This window comes from Miniopterus schreibersii, assembly GCF_964146895.1.
Source record: "Miniopterus schreibersii genome assembly, chromosome: 4".
NCBI lineage: Eukaryota > Metazoa > Chordata > Mammalia > Chiroptera > Miniopteridae > Miniopterus > Miniopterus schreibersii.
This window is the reverse complement of record NC_138105.1, coordinates 63,059,139-63,076,350: the sequence shown is the minus strand read 5'-3', so window position 1 is coordinate 63,076,350 and position 17,212 is coordinate 63,059,139. Positions and strand designations below refer to the sequence as shown.

General features: G+C 53.7%; 1 protein-coding gene and 1 long non-coding RNA gene across 2 annotated transcripts; one reads left to right on the top strand and one right to left on the bottom strand.

The window, feature by feature from the left end:
• Positions 1-25: 25 nt before the first annotated feature.
• On the bottom strand, positions 26-4,555 carry MADCAM1 (mucosal vascular addressin cell adhesion molecule 1; the record flags this gene model as incomplete). The annotated part of the gene is made up of 5 exons (XM_081135545.1): positions 26-354; positions 1,341-1,712; positions 3,118-3,441; positions 3,874-4,146; positions 4,495-4,555. 5 exons carry the CDS (start codon positions 4,553-4,555, stop codon positions 245-247), a joined length of 1,140 nt encoding a protein of 379 aa, XP_080991671.1. The 3' UTR covers positions 26-244.
• Positions 4,556-10,174: 5,619 nt separating this feature from the next.
• LOC308556632 lies at positions 10,175-16,650 on the top strand. Its single transcript, XR_013998740.1, has 4 exons — positions 10,175-10,510; positions 13,000-13,125; positions 14,856-14,947; positions 16,256-16,650. It is a non-coding gene; the product is annotated as an uncharacterized lncRNA (long non-coding RNA).
• Positions 16,651-17,212: the final 562 nt, after the last annotated feature.

Genomic DNA, 17,212 nt, shown 5'->3' with positions numbered 1-17,212 from the left:
CGTTCTTGAACCACAACAGAAACCACTGAGGGCAGACCGCATGCTCTTTATTCTCCAGTTGCAGGGCAGCTCCCCAGGGGTCCCACAGACGGGAAGCCCAGCCAGCTGGGGAGCCTAGATGCTCTGGCCACAGGGCGAAGGACCCTCGGTCGGCCCTCATGCTGCCCAGAACCCTGCAGCCCTCCAGTCACGACTGAGCTGAAGGAAAGGCAGGCTACTTCAGAGGCGCTGGTGGGCCTGGTGGTCAGCCGGCGGGCTTGCAGCGTTTCCACAGGCGATAGGTGAGGAAGGTCAGGAGGAGCAGCCCTAGCACCAAGCTGGCCATCCACAGGGCTTCAGACATTGGTGGGGAGCCTGGAGAGAGAAGCATCAGGAGCCTGAACACCGCTTTGTAGGTTGTGGGGATACGCCCAGCAGAAACTGCCAGGGGCTTCCAAATTTACCAAGCTCCCTAAAACTTAACAAAGGACTTAATGACTTAGAACAGCGATTTTCAACTTTTTTCATCTCATGGCACACATAAACTAATTACTAAAAATCTGTGGCACACCAAAAAAATACGTTTTTTGCCGATCTGACAAAAAAATAGGTATAATTTTGATTCATTCACGTGGGACGGCTATTGTTGTGCTGGCTGTTGTCATTTTTTAATTGACAATATAAGGAAAAAGAGGTCAGTGCCCCTGACTAAATAGGTATTGCATGTTTTAAAAATTCTTGCAGCACCCCGGTTGAAAATCGCTGGCTTAGGATGTCTTTTGAAACATATAAAAAGCACTGGAATATCCAAAGGACTTAGGAGTGAATGTTTTGAAAGGTATGTAGGACCTTATAGTCAGAAGTGGGCTGTCTAGGGAGGCAGCCACTCGCGTGTCTGTACTTGAAATGTGGCTTGTCTGGGTGGAGAAGTGCTTGCTGTCAGTGTAAAATACACATTGTAAGAACATAAAATATCTCATTCATACCTTTTTACAGATTACATGTTGGAGTGATATTTGAGATATATTGGGTTCAATAAAATATATTAGCTAACTAATTTTTACTTTTTTTCTGAATGTGGCTACTAGAAAATTTGAAATGACCTAAGTGGTTGTATTCTATTCTTACTCTACAGGCTGTTGTAGTCTATAAAGTTCAGTTTCACTGCTGTGAAATCTATGTAGTCCCTGAAATTTATCGTTATCGCCATGTCAGGCAACTGTAATCTTATGTGTCGAGGAAGCCCACTGGACAGTTGGGGAAACTGAGGCTGGACAGGGCACCTCCTTGTCTAAGGTCTTTATGCAAGACTTTCTCCCTCCTAGGCTCCCCCAGTGCCCTCCCCAGCCCGCCAAACTCACAGATTTCTGGGAGGAGGTACAGACTGGCCGTCTGGCCCCCTGGGTCCATTCGACACTGGAACCAGCCCTCTGGGTTGCATCCAGCCCACAGCACGCTCAGCCAAGCCCGGGCACCGTCCTCCCACCTTTTGTAAGCTGCCAGATCATTGGGTGCCTGGATCCAATGCACAGCTATGCCAGGGCCACAGGCTGCTTCACACAGCAGCTCCAGACCCCCTGGTGCTGGCAACTGGTGAATCTCAGGGCTGCAGGGCCTGGTGGAGCTGTTCCCAGGCTTGGGGCCAGGACTTCTGGGGCTGTGGGTGGAATCCTGCTCCAGGGTGGCCTCTGGGGAGGTTGTGACAGGGGGTTCCCGGGAGGTCAGGCTGTAAACTGGAAAAAAGGACAGCCATTTTTCTCCCTCCTGCCCCAGTCCCCTTTCTTGCCTCAGTCTCTCCATCTGGACTATGGGATTGAGCCAGAACTGCTCCAAGCCCCGCCTTTGGCCACTTGGGTGAATTGCAACATACACCAGTGGGTAGGAGTGGGGTTGGTCTGTTGTGGTCCTCCCTACCCTGAGGGAACTTCTGAATCTCTTTGTCTTGCTTTCCTCAACTATAAAGCAGGTGAGAGCCCATCACCTAGGCCCACGCATGTGCCCAGAGGGTAGGGTCCATGAGCACTGGATTTTATTATCATGGGACCAGGAAGTGGAGAGAGGGGAGGGTGTATCTAACACAAACTGAGCACCTACTGTGTGCCAGGGCCCATGTTAAATGTTATCATTTGGCACATATTTATTGTGTACCTGCTATGTGCTGGGCACCATAATAACAGTTTTTCATTCATTTATAGTCTGTCTATTTAACACCTATGCTCCAGGCACTGTTTTAGCCACTGGGAACACAACCATGAACAAGACAACACAGTCCTATCTTGGTGAAGCCAAGAGCAGGGGAGAAAGATAATGGGAAAAACAAAACAAAACATATAGGATGTCAGATGTTATTAAAAGGTGTCAAGAAACATTCAACAGGAGAAAAAGGGCGTGTGTGTGTGTGTGTAAAAATGTACATGTGTGAGGTGTAAGGGGAGGGCAGGGGAAGCCTCACTGGGAAAGTGACCTGAGGGAGGTGAGTGAGAAGAAATCTGGGGGAAGAGCATTCCCAGTGGAGGGCACAGTACATGCAAAGACCCTGAGGCCGGACCCTGTCTGTTGGTGGAACAGTGAGGTCTCTGTGGCTGGAGCAGGATGAGTGAGGGGGAGGAGAGGGAGGAAGTGAGGGCAGGGAGATGATGGGATAGGTCATACAGGGCCTTGGGGGCCCCAGGGAGGACTTAGCCTTTTATTTGGAGGGAGGTGGGAGCCGGGAAGGGCTGGCTGTGAGCAGAAGGGGCAGGGGCAGACTCAGGTGCTCACAGGCACCCTCTGGTGGCTGCTACCAAGAGGACAGACTGTGGAAATGAGGGTAGGAGCCAAGGACTAAGTGGGAGGGCAGAGCTGGTACCAGAGCACAGGGCTCTGGCACAGGGTAGGTGCTCAGTAAATTTGTTGGATGGGTGGATAAACAAATGATTGACAAGTATCACTCTGACTGCCACCAGGGGCAGACTGAAGATGGAATGCAATTTTCCCACCTGCCTAGGTACTTGGACCCTCTAGATGGGGACCAGAACCAGGATTCTAGAAGAGCCGCTGAACCCCAATCATCAAGGCTCGTGGGAGCTGGGTGGCATGACTTCGCCCACTTCCTGGGGGACACTAAGTCACAGGGAAGTCAGGACCCTGCAGACTCACCTGGAATGGGCTGTCGGTGGCTCAGCTCCAAGCCCGGCAGCTTCATGGTCGCCTGGCAGTGGAGGGTGGCTGGGGCAGGTGTCCCCAGGGGGGGTAACAACCAGCGCTCTGTCACTCGGAACAGCAGGTCCTCATCCTCCTGGGGCTCCTCCTCCTCATCCCGGCCCAGGACCTGCACCCCCTCCAGTTCCTGGTCCCCCAGGAGCAGGGACAAGGAGAAGGCATCAGGGTTGGCAGGCGTGATGTTGTGGGCCGTGCAAGCCAACTCTTGGTCCTGCCCGGCCACCAGGGCCACTGGGGAGACAGTCAGCTGGTTCGGGAAGGCTGTGTAGGGAGGGTTGGAGGGGGGCGGGCTGAGCCCAGAGGGTCAAGACTGGGCCCTGAGGAGGGGGATGAGGCTAGACCAAGCAGGGAGTGGGGACTGCTGGTGCACAGGGACAGGGAAGACCCAGCGGTCACACCCTGCGTGGCTAGAATGTAAAAAAGGTGCTGGAGAGAGGTCCAGAGCAGAAAGGGCAGGAGGGTCAGGTATGGGAGGGTGGACTGAGGGTGAGGGGGTGAAGGCTGGGAGGCCTAGAGGGGGGATGTGGAGAAGACAAAGTGGATTGTAGAGCAGAAGCAGGCTTTGAGCTGGGGCAGGGTGGGCAATCCGGGAAGGCTCCCAGGCAGAGGTGGCACAGGAACAGAGATAAAGCAGGGCTGCTGGGTGGGCCTGGCTGTGCAAAGGTGGCTAGAAGAGGAGGGGCGGGGGCTCACCGAACACCAGGAGTCGCACTCTGTGATGGTACGTGTGGTTCCCGCAGGAGCCCACACATACACGGGTCCCCGCAGCAGACAAGGAGGCGTTGTGCACGGAGAGGACACTGCTGCCGGCACTCGACTGCACAGCACCCAGGCTAGTGTCCAGGCCTCGCCACTGCACCGAGGCGGCCCTGGGGCCCGTGCAAGCCAGGCGGCAGGTGAGCTGCCTCGACCCGCCCATGGCCACCGCCACCACCGGCCCGCGGGGCTCCACCTCCAGGGGCCCACCTGAGGGCAGACTGCGCTAAATACCGTCCTGTCCCCAACTCGGGCCCCCAGCCTCAGACCCCAGCCCTGAGCCCCCTGTCTGCCTGAGCCCTCAAACCTCTCAACCCTGTCTCCTCCAAGGCGGTCCCCTGTAGGATCCCCCACCACCCTCCCTGAACCTCCCCCACCGCCCTTCATGGAGCCCACCCCACATCCACCCCCTTCTCTTTCCTAAGCCCCCTCTCCTTTTTAGAACTCCCTTTAAAAAAATTCGTAACACCCTCCTCTTCCGAACTCCCTCCACATCCGATCCCCTCTCTTTATTAAGCCTAAGCCTCCTCTCCTCTCAGATCGCCTTCCCCTGCTCACCGCTGCCTTGCTGGAGGAGCCCCATGAAAAGGGGGAGCAGGAAGGCTAGGCCGCGTTCCATGCTGGGCCGCTTGCTCTGGCCACGGCCCTGGAGAAAAGTGGCTTAAATAGTGGTGCCTCGAGTTCCTTCCTGCTGCCTCACGACCCTGCTTCTCTGCCCCCTCCTTCAGCTGTTCCGAGGGGGTTTCCCGAGGGGGTTTCCCACCCTGACCCCCGACCCTGCAGGCGACAGAAAGGCTGGGGCTGGGGGCCAAAGGGGGGCGGAGGTCACAACAGATGAAGCGGGAAGGTCTGGGCCAAGTCCAGGTCTCACTTTTAGGGACGGAAAGATTAGAAGATGGGGCCAGAGGAAAGTTACAGTTGAGGTCAAGTGAATGGAAAACCGAAGGAGGCCCAGGATTGGCGCCACCCGCGCGTGCCCAGTCACCGGGTCTCCTTGGCCAAGCCTCGGCCTTCACTGCCCCGAGCAGCCTGCGGGGTCAGTGGAGAGCAGTGGCCTTATAGCTCCCGCGTGGGGTGCTGGGGGGGGGTTCCTGGGGGGTGAAGGTCTTTCACGATGGAACCTCCTAGGGGAGAGGGTCCTTTAGGGTGGTGGGGACTCCTGGGGTGAGGGAGCGCAGGCCCACCTGTGCTTGGGACAGGTCACGACCTACCTCTGAGCATATCTCCCCTTTGTCAAGGGGCAGGCTGGTGGAAGCCTGGGAGCCCCTGGCATGGGGGTGCCTCCATACTCTGTTCCACAGGGAGACTTGGGTCTGGAGTCCACAGGAAAGGCCTGGGAAGGGACCCTGGCCACGCTTCCCACCACAGCAGTCATCAGCCAGTCCTGAGAACCTCATCTTCCCAACTCCGGAATCCTCCACCCTTTGCTCCATGCCCCTCAGCCTAGTTCCCATTTTCCGGACTGCCCTTCCCAGCCAATCACCACTCAGTGCCCAAAGCTGTTTTAGAAACAACTTCCTGAGCACACAGACACCCCAGGGCTTCCTAAGGCATAAAACCTTCTCCCTGCTGGCCAGCGCCCTTCGGGATCAGACAGTTTCAGGGCCTTTGCATGGCTGTGTCCTCACCCTGCTCAGTCTCTGCCCAAACGTTGCCATCTTAGAGTCCTCCCCAACCACCTTCCCACAGCTCTCTCCTCTATCTCACTTAATCCAGGTGTGCTTTCCTCGCAGCCCTCAACTCCCCTGTACTGGGGGTCTCTTGTCTGACATGGCCCCCTCTGACCCCAGACCCCATCACAGCAGGCGTACAGGAAGAAAGGAACGGAGGCATCCTGGTTTGTCTTGAACCAAACTCAAGGTGTGGTCTGTGTCTGTTTCACTTGGGCAGCCAGGAGATGGGATTTCTAAGCACCACTGCACTGCCTGTGTCTCCTCAGCCTCTTATCGGGGGCAGAAACTAAGGCCCAAGAGGAGGGGCTGGGAGCAGAGGGGATAAACTGAGGCTCGGAAGGACTGGGAGCATAAGAGGGAAACTGAGGCCTCAAGAGGCAAGGGTACATGTGTGTGAACTCAGACTCCACCTTCCTGCCGCCCCCCCGCCCCCTCCTGCCTGGTGCCGGGAAAGGCCACACAGGAAGGTAGACTCCCAAGTTTCGGTCCTTCCCGGCCCAGAGGCGTGGGCCCTTCTCGGGAAGCTGGGCCCTTAACCCCAGCTGGGGGCAGCTGGCCTGGTGAATGGGCCTCTTCCCAGCCCCTGACTCCACTTCCTGCTGCCCTGGTAGCTGAGGCCCTTTGCAGAGTCTGACCCAGCTCTCTGGGCCCTGCCTTCCCCACTGCTGCTTCTCCCAGGCTCCCAGATCTGAGCTCTATCTGTGCGATGGGTGAATCTTCACATTCAGACTCACATCGCTGTAAGAGAGCACTAAGGAGAACCCCATGATCTGGGGGGGAGGTGGTCAGTGCCACCACCCTGAGGACAGGTGGGCCGAATAGGTGAAGAAGGTTCTCGGCAGAGGTAGAGCCTAGGAAAAGGGAGAAGAAGGGGGTAGAGAGAGAGAGAGGAAGGGGGAGAAGAGAGGGATGGAGCAGAAGTCTGGGTGGACCCCAGGGAGGGGTGAGGGGGAACCCCTGGAAGCCTGAGGACAGCAATAGCTGGGGACTGAACCGATTTCACACCTGCATCTGGGACATGTGGTCTCGTTCCTGGAACACTGAGTCCATGGGAGCCGCCTGGTTTGGGGCTGAGTTCCTTGCCCAATTCTCCCTCCCCCCAACCCTTGGCCTGGGCTTCCTGCAGAAACTGCCCTCAGATCCCCCTTCCTGGCATTGTCCCCACCAGGGAGGAAGTCCTCACAGGGCCTCTACAGGAAGTCTTCTTGGGACAGAGGGTCCCAGCCCCCTCTCCAAGACCCAACATCCTGGCCTCCATGGCCCCACAACAACACTGGTGCTCTGCAGGGGATTCAGGCCAAGGAAGGTGTCCAGGAGAGGGAGCCCTAAAGATGCCTGTTCCCTCCAGGAGCATCCTTCCCACCAGTCTGGGCAAGCTCCCCTCACTGGCACCACTGGCCAGTTGGGGGCCTTGAGGCTTTTTCTTTGGGAGTGGGCTACAGCTGTGAGATCAGGGCTGGGTCATTTGGGACGCCTGCCCGGTCCCCCACCCAGCTGTAGTGCTGAGGACCCCAAACCTGAAATGTCAGCCCAAATCCTGCTCCTTGGGATCACTCCATGTTTTGGTGGTTCTCAGGGATGGTGGAAGCTTGGGCAGGTCTGTTTAATAAGTAACCACAGAGAAGGCTCTAGAGTGGGAAGGGCTGTTTCAGTCCACCAGGTCTTCCAACCCCTGCTGGCCCCTGAGCTAAGCTAAGAGGGCATGGCAGGAGGGGTGATACCCAGGGCTCCAGGCTGAGGGGTCAGGACCCCAAATAACTAACCCAGAATGCCTGTGAAGACAACATTGCTTGGTGAATCTGTTTGTGAAGCTGAACCCAAGTTTGGCAAAACAGGTGGTGGTAGGTGGCTGTCCTATGGCTGTCAGAGCTGGGGTCTGTATGCTGTTCAGCTCCTCAGGCCATCTGGAGACCTGAGATTTAAGTCATTAGGAGTGTCAAGGGGAGCAGACGCTTTGAGTGGTGACATCTGGGTTCAGACTGTATGGAAGTACGTAGAAGCTCCCCAGGGACTGCAGCTGGTCCCCCACCCGGTAAGGAGGGCTCAGGTGAGCAACTCCAAGGGAGATAGACAGGTGAGAGTGGGGAGAGCTTTGAGGGTGTTCAGGCCACTCACCTGCCCCACAGGGCAGGGAGGGACATCTTGGTGAGAGCAGATTTGTGGGTGCTGGCTCCATCACCCTGAGGCAGGAGGACCTGAGCAGGAGGTGGTGGGGCTGAGGGCCCTAGAAACTTGACCCCTGACTTCAGGCCCTGTGGCTACCTCAGGCCATGCTGTCATTTAGCAGCAGCTCCTTGCTGATGGTGCCCTGGCTGGGGGACTGGTGGGCTCAGTGGCTCAGGGACCCACCACTGGGCTTCTTGTGGGTATTGGGTCACATGGCCAGGTGATTATGCTAGGAGATGAAAGGAGTTTGAGGCTCTGGGAGCTGGTACAGAAGAGAAAGAGTGGCCTGAATGTGGTCTACTTTTGAAAGAGTGGGTGGTGGTGATGAATTCAAATAGAAGGATTTGGCATGGGCACCAGAGCTGGCTTTGCGCCCGCTGTGTGCAAGTTCCTGCCCCAGACCAGCTGGTTGCACCCTGGATGATCCACCCCAGCAGAGACCAGCCAGGTAGGTTACACAACAAACTTAGGGGAGGGCAGAGCTACCAGCCACTCTCTGCTACTGACCACCTGAAATGTAAATTTTTTTGAAAAATACATTTTTATTTTATTATGTATATATATATATATATTTAGAGAGAGAAAGGGAGATGGAGGGAGAGAGAGAAGCATCAATGTGAGAGAGAAACATGGATCAGTTGCCTCCCAGATGCACCCTGACTGGAGATGGAACCTGAAATCTGGGTATGTGCCCTGACAAGGAATTGAGCCAGTGACCTTTCTGCGCATAGGATGATGCTTAACCAATTGAGCCACACCAGTCAAGGATGTAATTTTAAATTTCAACTTAAAAAAAGATACTTAACTCAGTTATAGGAAGACTTTAGTCAGGGAAACAGTCCTCAATGGAAACTGAAAGTGCCCTACAGGGAGACAGAGGTAAAGCTTATTTATATAAATAAGAATTCCAGCCCATTCCTGATTGGTCAGTTCTCAGAAAAAGCACTGTATGGAAGAGTTGGAATGAAACCCTCCGATTGGTCAGTAAAGATGCAAATGAGGATATAGTTGCTCAGCTCCAATTGGATGGGGAACATCTCAGTCCTATTGGTCAAATTTCGATCCTAGGAGTTCTCTTATAAAAGCGGCTCTGTGGCAGGAGCACAGTGCAGGAGGCTCCGCCTAGTCTGAGGCCTTTCTCTGATATACAGCTTGGCTGAAAGGTCCCTACAAACAATGGCTTCTAGACTCTGGTTATGAAATTGGGTCCAACAAGGATTCCTTCTTGGCAGGTATAATCTGCTCAGGGTCAACATGGGTTAAATAAAGTACATTTTATTTTTTATTTTATTTATGCCACCCATTTCTTTTTGTGTTTTCAACATGGCTGCTGGAGAGTTTAAGTGATGCCTGCAGCTCAAATTCCATTTCTGGCAGACAGGGGGCTCTGGCCCCAGACTGGGTCTGTGGCCTGTCTGGAGCACCCAGTAGAGTCTTTGGTCAGTGGTGAGCTTCCCTCTCCACCTCACCTCAGGCTGAGATCTGGGAACCCCTGCTGTTTTAAAGGGTTGGGCCAGTGGTTCTCACCTGGGGATAATTCTGTCCACTCCACACCCTGGTAGACACTGGATGATGTTTGGGGACATCGGTGGTTGTCAAGATTGGGGGTGCTCCTGCCATCAAGTGGGTGGGGGCCAAAGGTGCTGCTCTACACCCCACAGTGCTCTGAGAATAGTCAGGTCCCAATGCCAGCAGTGCTGGGACTGTCAGAGGTTGGGAAACCTTGGGCGGGAGAGGCCGCTCCTGGAGGACTTGGGAGAATTAGGAGTGCCTGACTGTCAGGGGGAGGCGCTGTGGGGTCACCGTCAGAGCCCAGACCAGAGCCCATTAGGGAAGTTCTCTGCCCAAGGTGCTTCTTTCAGGAGCGGTGTGTGCACCTGGAACACGAGAGGGGCCAGGGGGCTGGGCAGGAAGGGAGCCTGGCAGCCAGGTCTGGGTGATGACCTGGGGCCACTTTCAAAGAAGGGTCAGGGTGGAGTTGAGGGAGGTCTCCAGGGAGGGTGGGGAACCGGGGTTGCAGGACTGTGCCTGGCTGGCTGGGGCAGGGGTCTGGGTGGACCAGACCCCTGGCTTTGGGGGTCTTGAGTAGGAAATGGAGCCAGGGTTCATCTTCCAAGGCAGTTGCTGAGAATCTTAGCTGGTCCAGATGGGCCGTGAGTGCCCAGCACCATCAGGGCAGCTGCGGGGGTCCGGTGTGGGGCGGGCACTCGGGTACTCACGACACTGCCAGCCTTGGGGACGATCTTCTTGGCCAGGTGGACGTTGCGGTTCATCCGCTGCTGCTTCTCGCTAGTCCTGGTGCCCCGGCCGCCGCCCCCGGCTCGGCCCGGCCCTGCCCTGTGGGCGCCCGTATTCTGCAGCCCGGAGCCGCGGGGGGGGGGACGACACACTGTGGGTCTGGCTCGGACCCGGCCAGCAACTACCCGCCAGACTCCGTCGGGCCCCCGCTGCTGTCGCCGCTAACGCCCCCCCCCCCCCCATCCCGGGCAGCTCCTGCGCCCTCCTGGCCTCCGCCAGACGAAACCCTGGTCGCACAGCTCCGGGAAGGGGCTTCAGGAGCTGCGCGCCCCCAGCCTCCCGGACTTCCCTCCCTCCCTGCCTCCCTCCCTCTCTCTCTCTCTCTCTCTCTCTCTCTCTCTCTCTCCCCCCTTTCCTTTTACGTCCTGCTTCTTTAAACCAACTTCCCGTCCCCCAATTCCCTGGCTGCAGTGCATCGTCTAGGACCAGGGACAGGGGTAAGTCCTGTTGTCCTGGGGCAGGTCAAGGGGATGGCACTGCACCTCCAACCCAGGCGGCAGCAGGCGCTCAGTGGGCTGAAGGAGCGCCTAAAGGAAGAGCCCTGGGACCTGAGTCAGAGGCCATGGCGTTTCTGCTCTGTCAGGCCCCAGGGCTGGGATCAGGACACCAGGAGCTGCCTGGGCATCTCGAGTTGCTATGGGGCTGGGATGATGATGAGGGTCGTGTTGCTTGGATGGAGTCATGTTGCTAAGGCATCCAGGGTCTCATTGCCTGGCCAAGGGCCAAGTGCTAGGGAATAGCCACTGTTAGCTAAGGGTGAAAGGATGTTTCTGGGAACTGACATAATGGTGCTAGAGACCAGGGTGATTTTGTCAGGATGGTCCTGCTTTGTATGAGCAATTGCTGTGGACAAGGGCCACTCATTAATTCAACAAATATTTATTTTAAATGTCTTATTTATTGATTTTTAGAGAGAGGAAGGGAGAGAGAAGCATCAATTTGCTGTTCCACTTATTTATGCATTCATTGGTTGATTCTTGTATGTGCCCTGACCAGGGATCAAACCCTCAACCTTGGCATATAGGCATGATGCTCTAACCAACTGAGCTACCTGGCCAGGGCCAACAAATATTTATTGAGTGCCTACTAGTTGCCAAGCATTGTTCTAGGTGCTAGGGTGACAGCAGAGAGCAAGGTGGGCAGACCCCTGTCCCAGGAGCTTACATTCTAATGGGACCCAGGGTAACCACAAACATTAAGCATAATAAACAGGCAGTTGTCTGCCTATAAATGTTGAACGACTGGCTCTTCAAGGCCATAAGCCCTGCTTTGTAGTAGGTCCTAATTCTTGCGGTGTTGGTACTCCCATCACAGCTGATTTCAAGCTACCAACAGGACATCAGCCAGCTCACAAAGCTGCACATTTTACAGCTCTGACAAACTCCAGCCCACCATTGTCAACCGGTGAATACACTACGTTAGCTGGCGATAAGTGCTGTGGGACAAGGAAAATGTGAGGTGGAAGGGGGATTGGGAATATGCAACTGGGGCAAGTTGTAAAATCAAGTTGGGTGAAGAGGAAGATTTGTTCAGACCAAGAGGTTTGAGCAATGACTTGAAGGAAGTGAAGAGAATTAGCAAGCGTCTGTGAAATCAATAAAGCATCTCTCTGAAATCAATAAAGACATATTAAAAAAAAAAAAAGATTGTGAAGTTGCTAATAAAGTTAAAAAAAAAAAGCAAGTGGCTGCCTCTTTCCAACTGGTGCTAAGCCATGGGCATCTCTCGGGACAACAGGCACAAGCACCTCAAAACCAGGGGCAAGAGAAAGCCCTACCCCAAGAAGCGAAATATGAGCTGGGACACCTTGCTGTTAACACTAAGATATTCCCCTACTGAAAACACACAGACTGCATGCAGGAAAGCTACAAGAATACCTACAAGAAGGACCCTAATAAAGAACTGCTTCATGCTCACTGACAGCACACCCTACCGACTGCAGTACAAGTCCTACTGTGCACTGTGCCTGGGCCACAAGAAGGGGGCCACGCTGACTCCTGAGGAGGAAAACCATCAAAGAAAATTAAGAAGAAATATAATGAAAGGGAAAAGAATGCCAAAATCAGCAGTCTTTTAGAGGAGCAGTTCCAGCAGTGCAAGCTTCTTGCATGCTTCGCTCCAAGACCAGGCCAGTGTGGCCATGCAGAGGGCTATGCGTTGCAGGGTTCTAGCTGAAGAAAATCAAGGCCCAGAAAGTCAAATAAATTCCCCTCCCTCCTATCTTAGGTCATAGGGGCTTATTGTTAAAAAAAAAAAAAAAAGGCAAGGGGGGCTGTTACCAGAGGGATGGATAAAGCCAGAGAGGAGAAAGGACCTGGTTGGGTAGGACTTTGTGGGCTTCAGGAAAGCCTGCTGGGACCCCTCTCCAGTCCCCCCGTCCTCTGAATGTGAACCCCTTTTCCCTCTGAACCTCAGTGTCCTCATCTGTAAAATGGAGACTTGGCTGGCATACAGCAAGGTACCCAATAGAACAGAGAGCTGGTTCGGCCCCTGTGCAGAGCCAGCTTTTTCTGGGATAGGGGAGCGGGGGGAGGCTGGCAGGTTCTCTGCGTTCTAGTCCTCTGGGAAGAACAAGGCTTCCTTGTTAGAGTCCCCACGGAAAAGGGGGCAGGCAGCCACCGAGGCGCGTGAGTCTGAGTCAGGGGACTGGCCACTGGACAAAGGACAATTTCGAGGCACTGGGAAGGTGGGAAGTGACATCAAGAGTGAGCTGACACTAGAAGGGGTGGCAGCCCCTGTGAACACCTGGCCTGCCGCTTCCTGTATACCAAGGACAGATAACAACAGGTCATCCAATAAACTCAGCCTCCGGGAGGTGTGCTCTTACTTGCAGCCCCAAATGATTTTTAGAAAAGGGTGGTGAAAACTCAGACCAGCAGTGGCAACAATGTTGATGAGAGCTGCCCTGCACTCCTTTCTTCAACAGGTATTTGTTGCGCACCTGCTGTGGGCAAGTTATGTTCTGGACCCTCAGGACACAAGGGGTAGAGCTCCTGCCTCATCCTGTGCATCTACGTGCCTGTGTACTGCATGGAGGAACATGGAGAAATGGGTAATGAACAGCTAAAGAAATCAACAGCCATTTTGACTCTTCCCTTCCACTTACACCAGACCGCGCCCCTTCTCTGCCCCAAATCCTCCATGGCTCCCACCTCACTTGGGATAAAAGGCCACATGGCCAGAAGCCGAGAGTGACTTCCAGACAACAGCCAGCAAGAAGGGGGCCCCCAGTCCTATAACAGCATGGAAATAAGCCCTGTGATAACCTGAGGGAGCTGAGAGTGGACCCTTCCCCAGTCCAGCCTCCTGACAAGGCCCAGTGCTCCCAACACCATCAATGCAGCCTGAGCAGAGAACCCAGCTCTGCAACCCGAAAACTGTAAGATAATAAATGCATATGTTGTTTTAAGCCACTGCTTTTGGGGAAACCTGTTACGAAGCATAGACAACCAGCCAGTCCTACATGGCTGGCTGCCTACCAGTGTCCACATGCATCTCCCACCAGAGCCCCAAACTCAATTCCAAAACTGAACTCTGGATCTTCTCCTAAAACCTGCCCCTCCTGCGTCTTTCCCCTCCTCCTTACAGTGGCTCCATCCTCCAGGTTCTCAGGGCCAAATCCTGGAGGAGGCCTCAATACACCTGGTTCCCTCAAACTCCACACTAAATCTACTGCTCACCTATGGTTCCAGTTTAAAAATACAGCAAGAACCCACCTGTTTATCACCCCCATCCTCCACCTGCACTTGGGTGGAGCCCACCATCCTTCTCCACTGTTCTCCCTCATCCCCTCACCCCGTCACCAACACTCTACCCCTGTCCCCTCTTCCCTCTCCCCCAACCTCCCCCACTAGCCCCCTGGACCAGCGCAGTCCCCCTCCACCGGGTTTTCCTGCACCGTCACGGCCTGTTTTCCCCGAAGCCACCAGATGGCGCCTGTGAGCACCTGAGTCAGGTTTGACCCTCGGAACCTACAGCCCATCCTCCCGGCAGCAGCCACCACCAGAGGGCGGAATAGCCCATGTCCTCAGGGTAATAGCCCATGTCCTCCCGCTCCTAGGGGACCCTGCCCGACTTGCCCTGCCATCTCCTTGCCCTCACTTTCTCTCTCTCACCCCCTCACTCATTCCGTTCCAGCCACATGGGCCTTCTTGCTGTTCCTCCAATATGCCAGGCACCACTTCAGCCTCAGGGACTTTGACATTCTGTGCTAAGACCTCTGCTTAGCCTGCCCTTTCTCAGACCTCCCCCTGGCTCCCTCCTCACCTCCTTCAGGTCTCTTCTCCAACGCCACTTTTTCAGTAAGGCTTCCCCTGACCACCCATTTCAAACTGCAAACTCCCTGCACCTCCAATTCCTCCTTGCCCTTGATCTTTTGTCGTGGCACTACTTGCCTTCTAAAGTAACGTGAAACTCACTTATTTGCCTCTCTCGACAAATAGGTGAGGAAGGGAGTTTATGTGTTTTGTTCATACCTGTTTCCCCAGCACCTCCCAGTGCCTGGGCACAGTGGGAAAACAGATAAATGCTGGCTGAATTAGTAACTAGGATAAGGCTATAATTCAGGAGCATCGACTGTATTGATCCTTCAGGATCCTGAGGCCCAGGGATGTGATGTTCTTCACCTGGAGCCTCACATTTTCACTCCCAATCCAGGTTCCTTTTTTTTCCACCCCCGATTTGTTCTCTTCTCTGTCAGTGAGTCAGATTGGATTAAGCATGGCTTGTTTGCATGTGCTTTAAATGAAACAGCAGCTCACTTACATGTCATTTACTTGGCAGCTGGGGAAGAGCTCTGAGCTGAACATGAGACTGAGAGAAGCGGTGCCATCGGTGGGGAACCTGAGGACTAAAGTGGGGTTGATCTCCATCTGGTGAGGTGGCCTGGCCCTGAGGTCCTCAAAACTGTCCTCCACAGACTCAGGTGGCTCTGCTCCCCTTCCCCATGTTAGCTCTTGGTTCCTTCCCAAGTTACAATGGAGAAACTGAGGCAGTCGGGCCAAGTCTCAGGTGAACCCTGGAAGGGGTTGCAGTTCATGTCACAGTAGGAAACTGAGGCAGTTGGGGCTGAGTTCGGGCTGGAACCAATGTCTCCAGTGGTCTGCACTCCATGGCTGGCTGATGTAGCCTGGGTTGGGTTTGGGGAACCATCTCCAGAGGGATATTTGTATTTTCTGTGCCTTGCTGACCTCAGTGGTGGGGTCCCTGGGCTCCTGCATTTCTGCCTAGTCTTGGTCAGTGGGAGGCTCTAACTGGCAGGAGGAGAGAGAGAGGTTGGTGTATTTGTCCACCATCTCCCTCCTCAGTGCCCAGTTCTGTCCACAGCTCTGGAATTTCTGCTGCTTTTGGAAAAAAAATCAAATGGCTCAACCAATGTTGGGGGCCCACAGGTGACTGAGGGTGAAGCCAACTGTGGGCTCATTTGTTGGTCAAGGCATCCAGGTGGAGGGAGGACAAGTAGAGGCATCCAGGTGGATAGAGGGCAGGTGCAGGCCCTGAGGTGGGACTGTCTTAGTGGTTCAAGAAGTAACAAGCCAGCTGATGCGGTGGGAGTGGAGGAGTGAGGGTTGAGGGGTGGAGGTGAAGGCAGAGGGGACAAGAGAGACTTGTGTGACAGTGAGAGCTTGGCTTTTATTCTTAAGGCTACAGGACTCTACCATGGATTCTGAGCACTCCCAGAAAGCTGAGCTTGGGTTAGAACTGAGAAGAAGCCCTTGACCCTGACCTTTGATTAAATTCTGAGTCAGTCTTGGTTTCATGTCTCAGCTCTGCTGATGAGTTACTGAGGGACCTGCACGTGTTATTTCCACCTTCCGAGCCTCAGTTTCCCCATCTGTAACCACAGCACCCCCCTCAGTGAGATGCTGTGATAATGAAATATGATGCACATAGGGAGTGTGCATGTGGGCCGTGTGATCACTCTCACGTGAGGGTCTGCAGTGACGAGCTTCTTGTATTCCTGACATTGGTGATTTGTGTCCTTCCACTTGTCCCCTTGATCAGTCTGGCTAGAGGTTTAGTTGATTCTTTTAAAGAAACAGCTTTTTTTTGGGGGGGGGCTGTTAATTCTTTCTACAGCTTCCTATTTCATGCATTTCTGCTGTTACATTTTTTATCCCCTTCCTGCCACTTACTCTTTTTTTAACATTTTTTAAAATTGATTTTTTTTTTTTTTCTTTTAGAGTAAGGGAGAGCGAGCAAGAGAGAGAAGCCTTGATGTGAGAAAGAAACATTAATCGATTGTCCCTTGCATTTGCCCCAACCGGGGATCGAACCTGCAACCTGAACATGTGCCCTGACCGGGAATTGAACCTGCCACCCTTTGGTGTATGGGCGACGCTCCAGCCAACTGAGCCACACTGGCCAGGACCTTTTTCTAACTTTTTAAGGTGGAACCTTTGGTCATTGATTTTTAAGATCTTTCTTTTTTTCTAATACAAGCCTTTAAGACTTGTTTTATAATCTTTTACATAGACTCTAACATTTTGATTAAAAAGTTAAAAAATTACAGAACGTATTAAAATTACATTGCAGAGTGAACTGTATGGTATGTGAATTAGAACTCAATAAAGCTGTTAAAAAATTACAGTGCAAAAATTACAGCCCGACAATACAGCTGCAAACAAGGGTGCCATGGAAGAGACAGGATTGAATTCTGTTCAGTCAAGTTTTCCTGAGCCCCGTTTTGCAGCCTGACACAGGGATGTTACTCTAGATTAACTCTAGATTGGGCTGGAGTAAATCCCTGTTGGCTTCTGGGAGGCAGTGGCTGTTCCGGAGGACCGCACTGACTCCTCACCATCTTCGCTCCTGCCCCAGAGCCTTTGCACAGCCATTTCCATATCTTCTTCTCTTACCTTCTCAATGCAGTGACCTCTCATCCTGCCCTAACTAGCACTCAGCGGCCCTCTTGGACTCCTGGCCCTGCTCTGTGTTTTACAACACATTTAACACCTTGTAATATCCTATGCTCATCTATTACTTTATTATTTATTTTCTCTTTCTCCTCCCAAGAACATTACCTCCTTTACTGTCTGTCCTGTTGTGTCCCCACTAACCCAAACAGAACCTAGTACATTAAGTGCTTATTGGAGGAAGGGAGGGAGGGAGGGAGGGAGGGAGGGAGGGAGGGAGGGAGG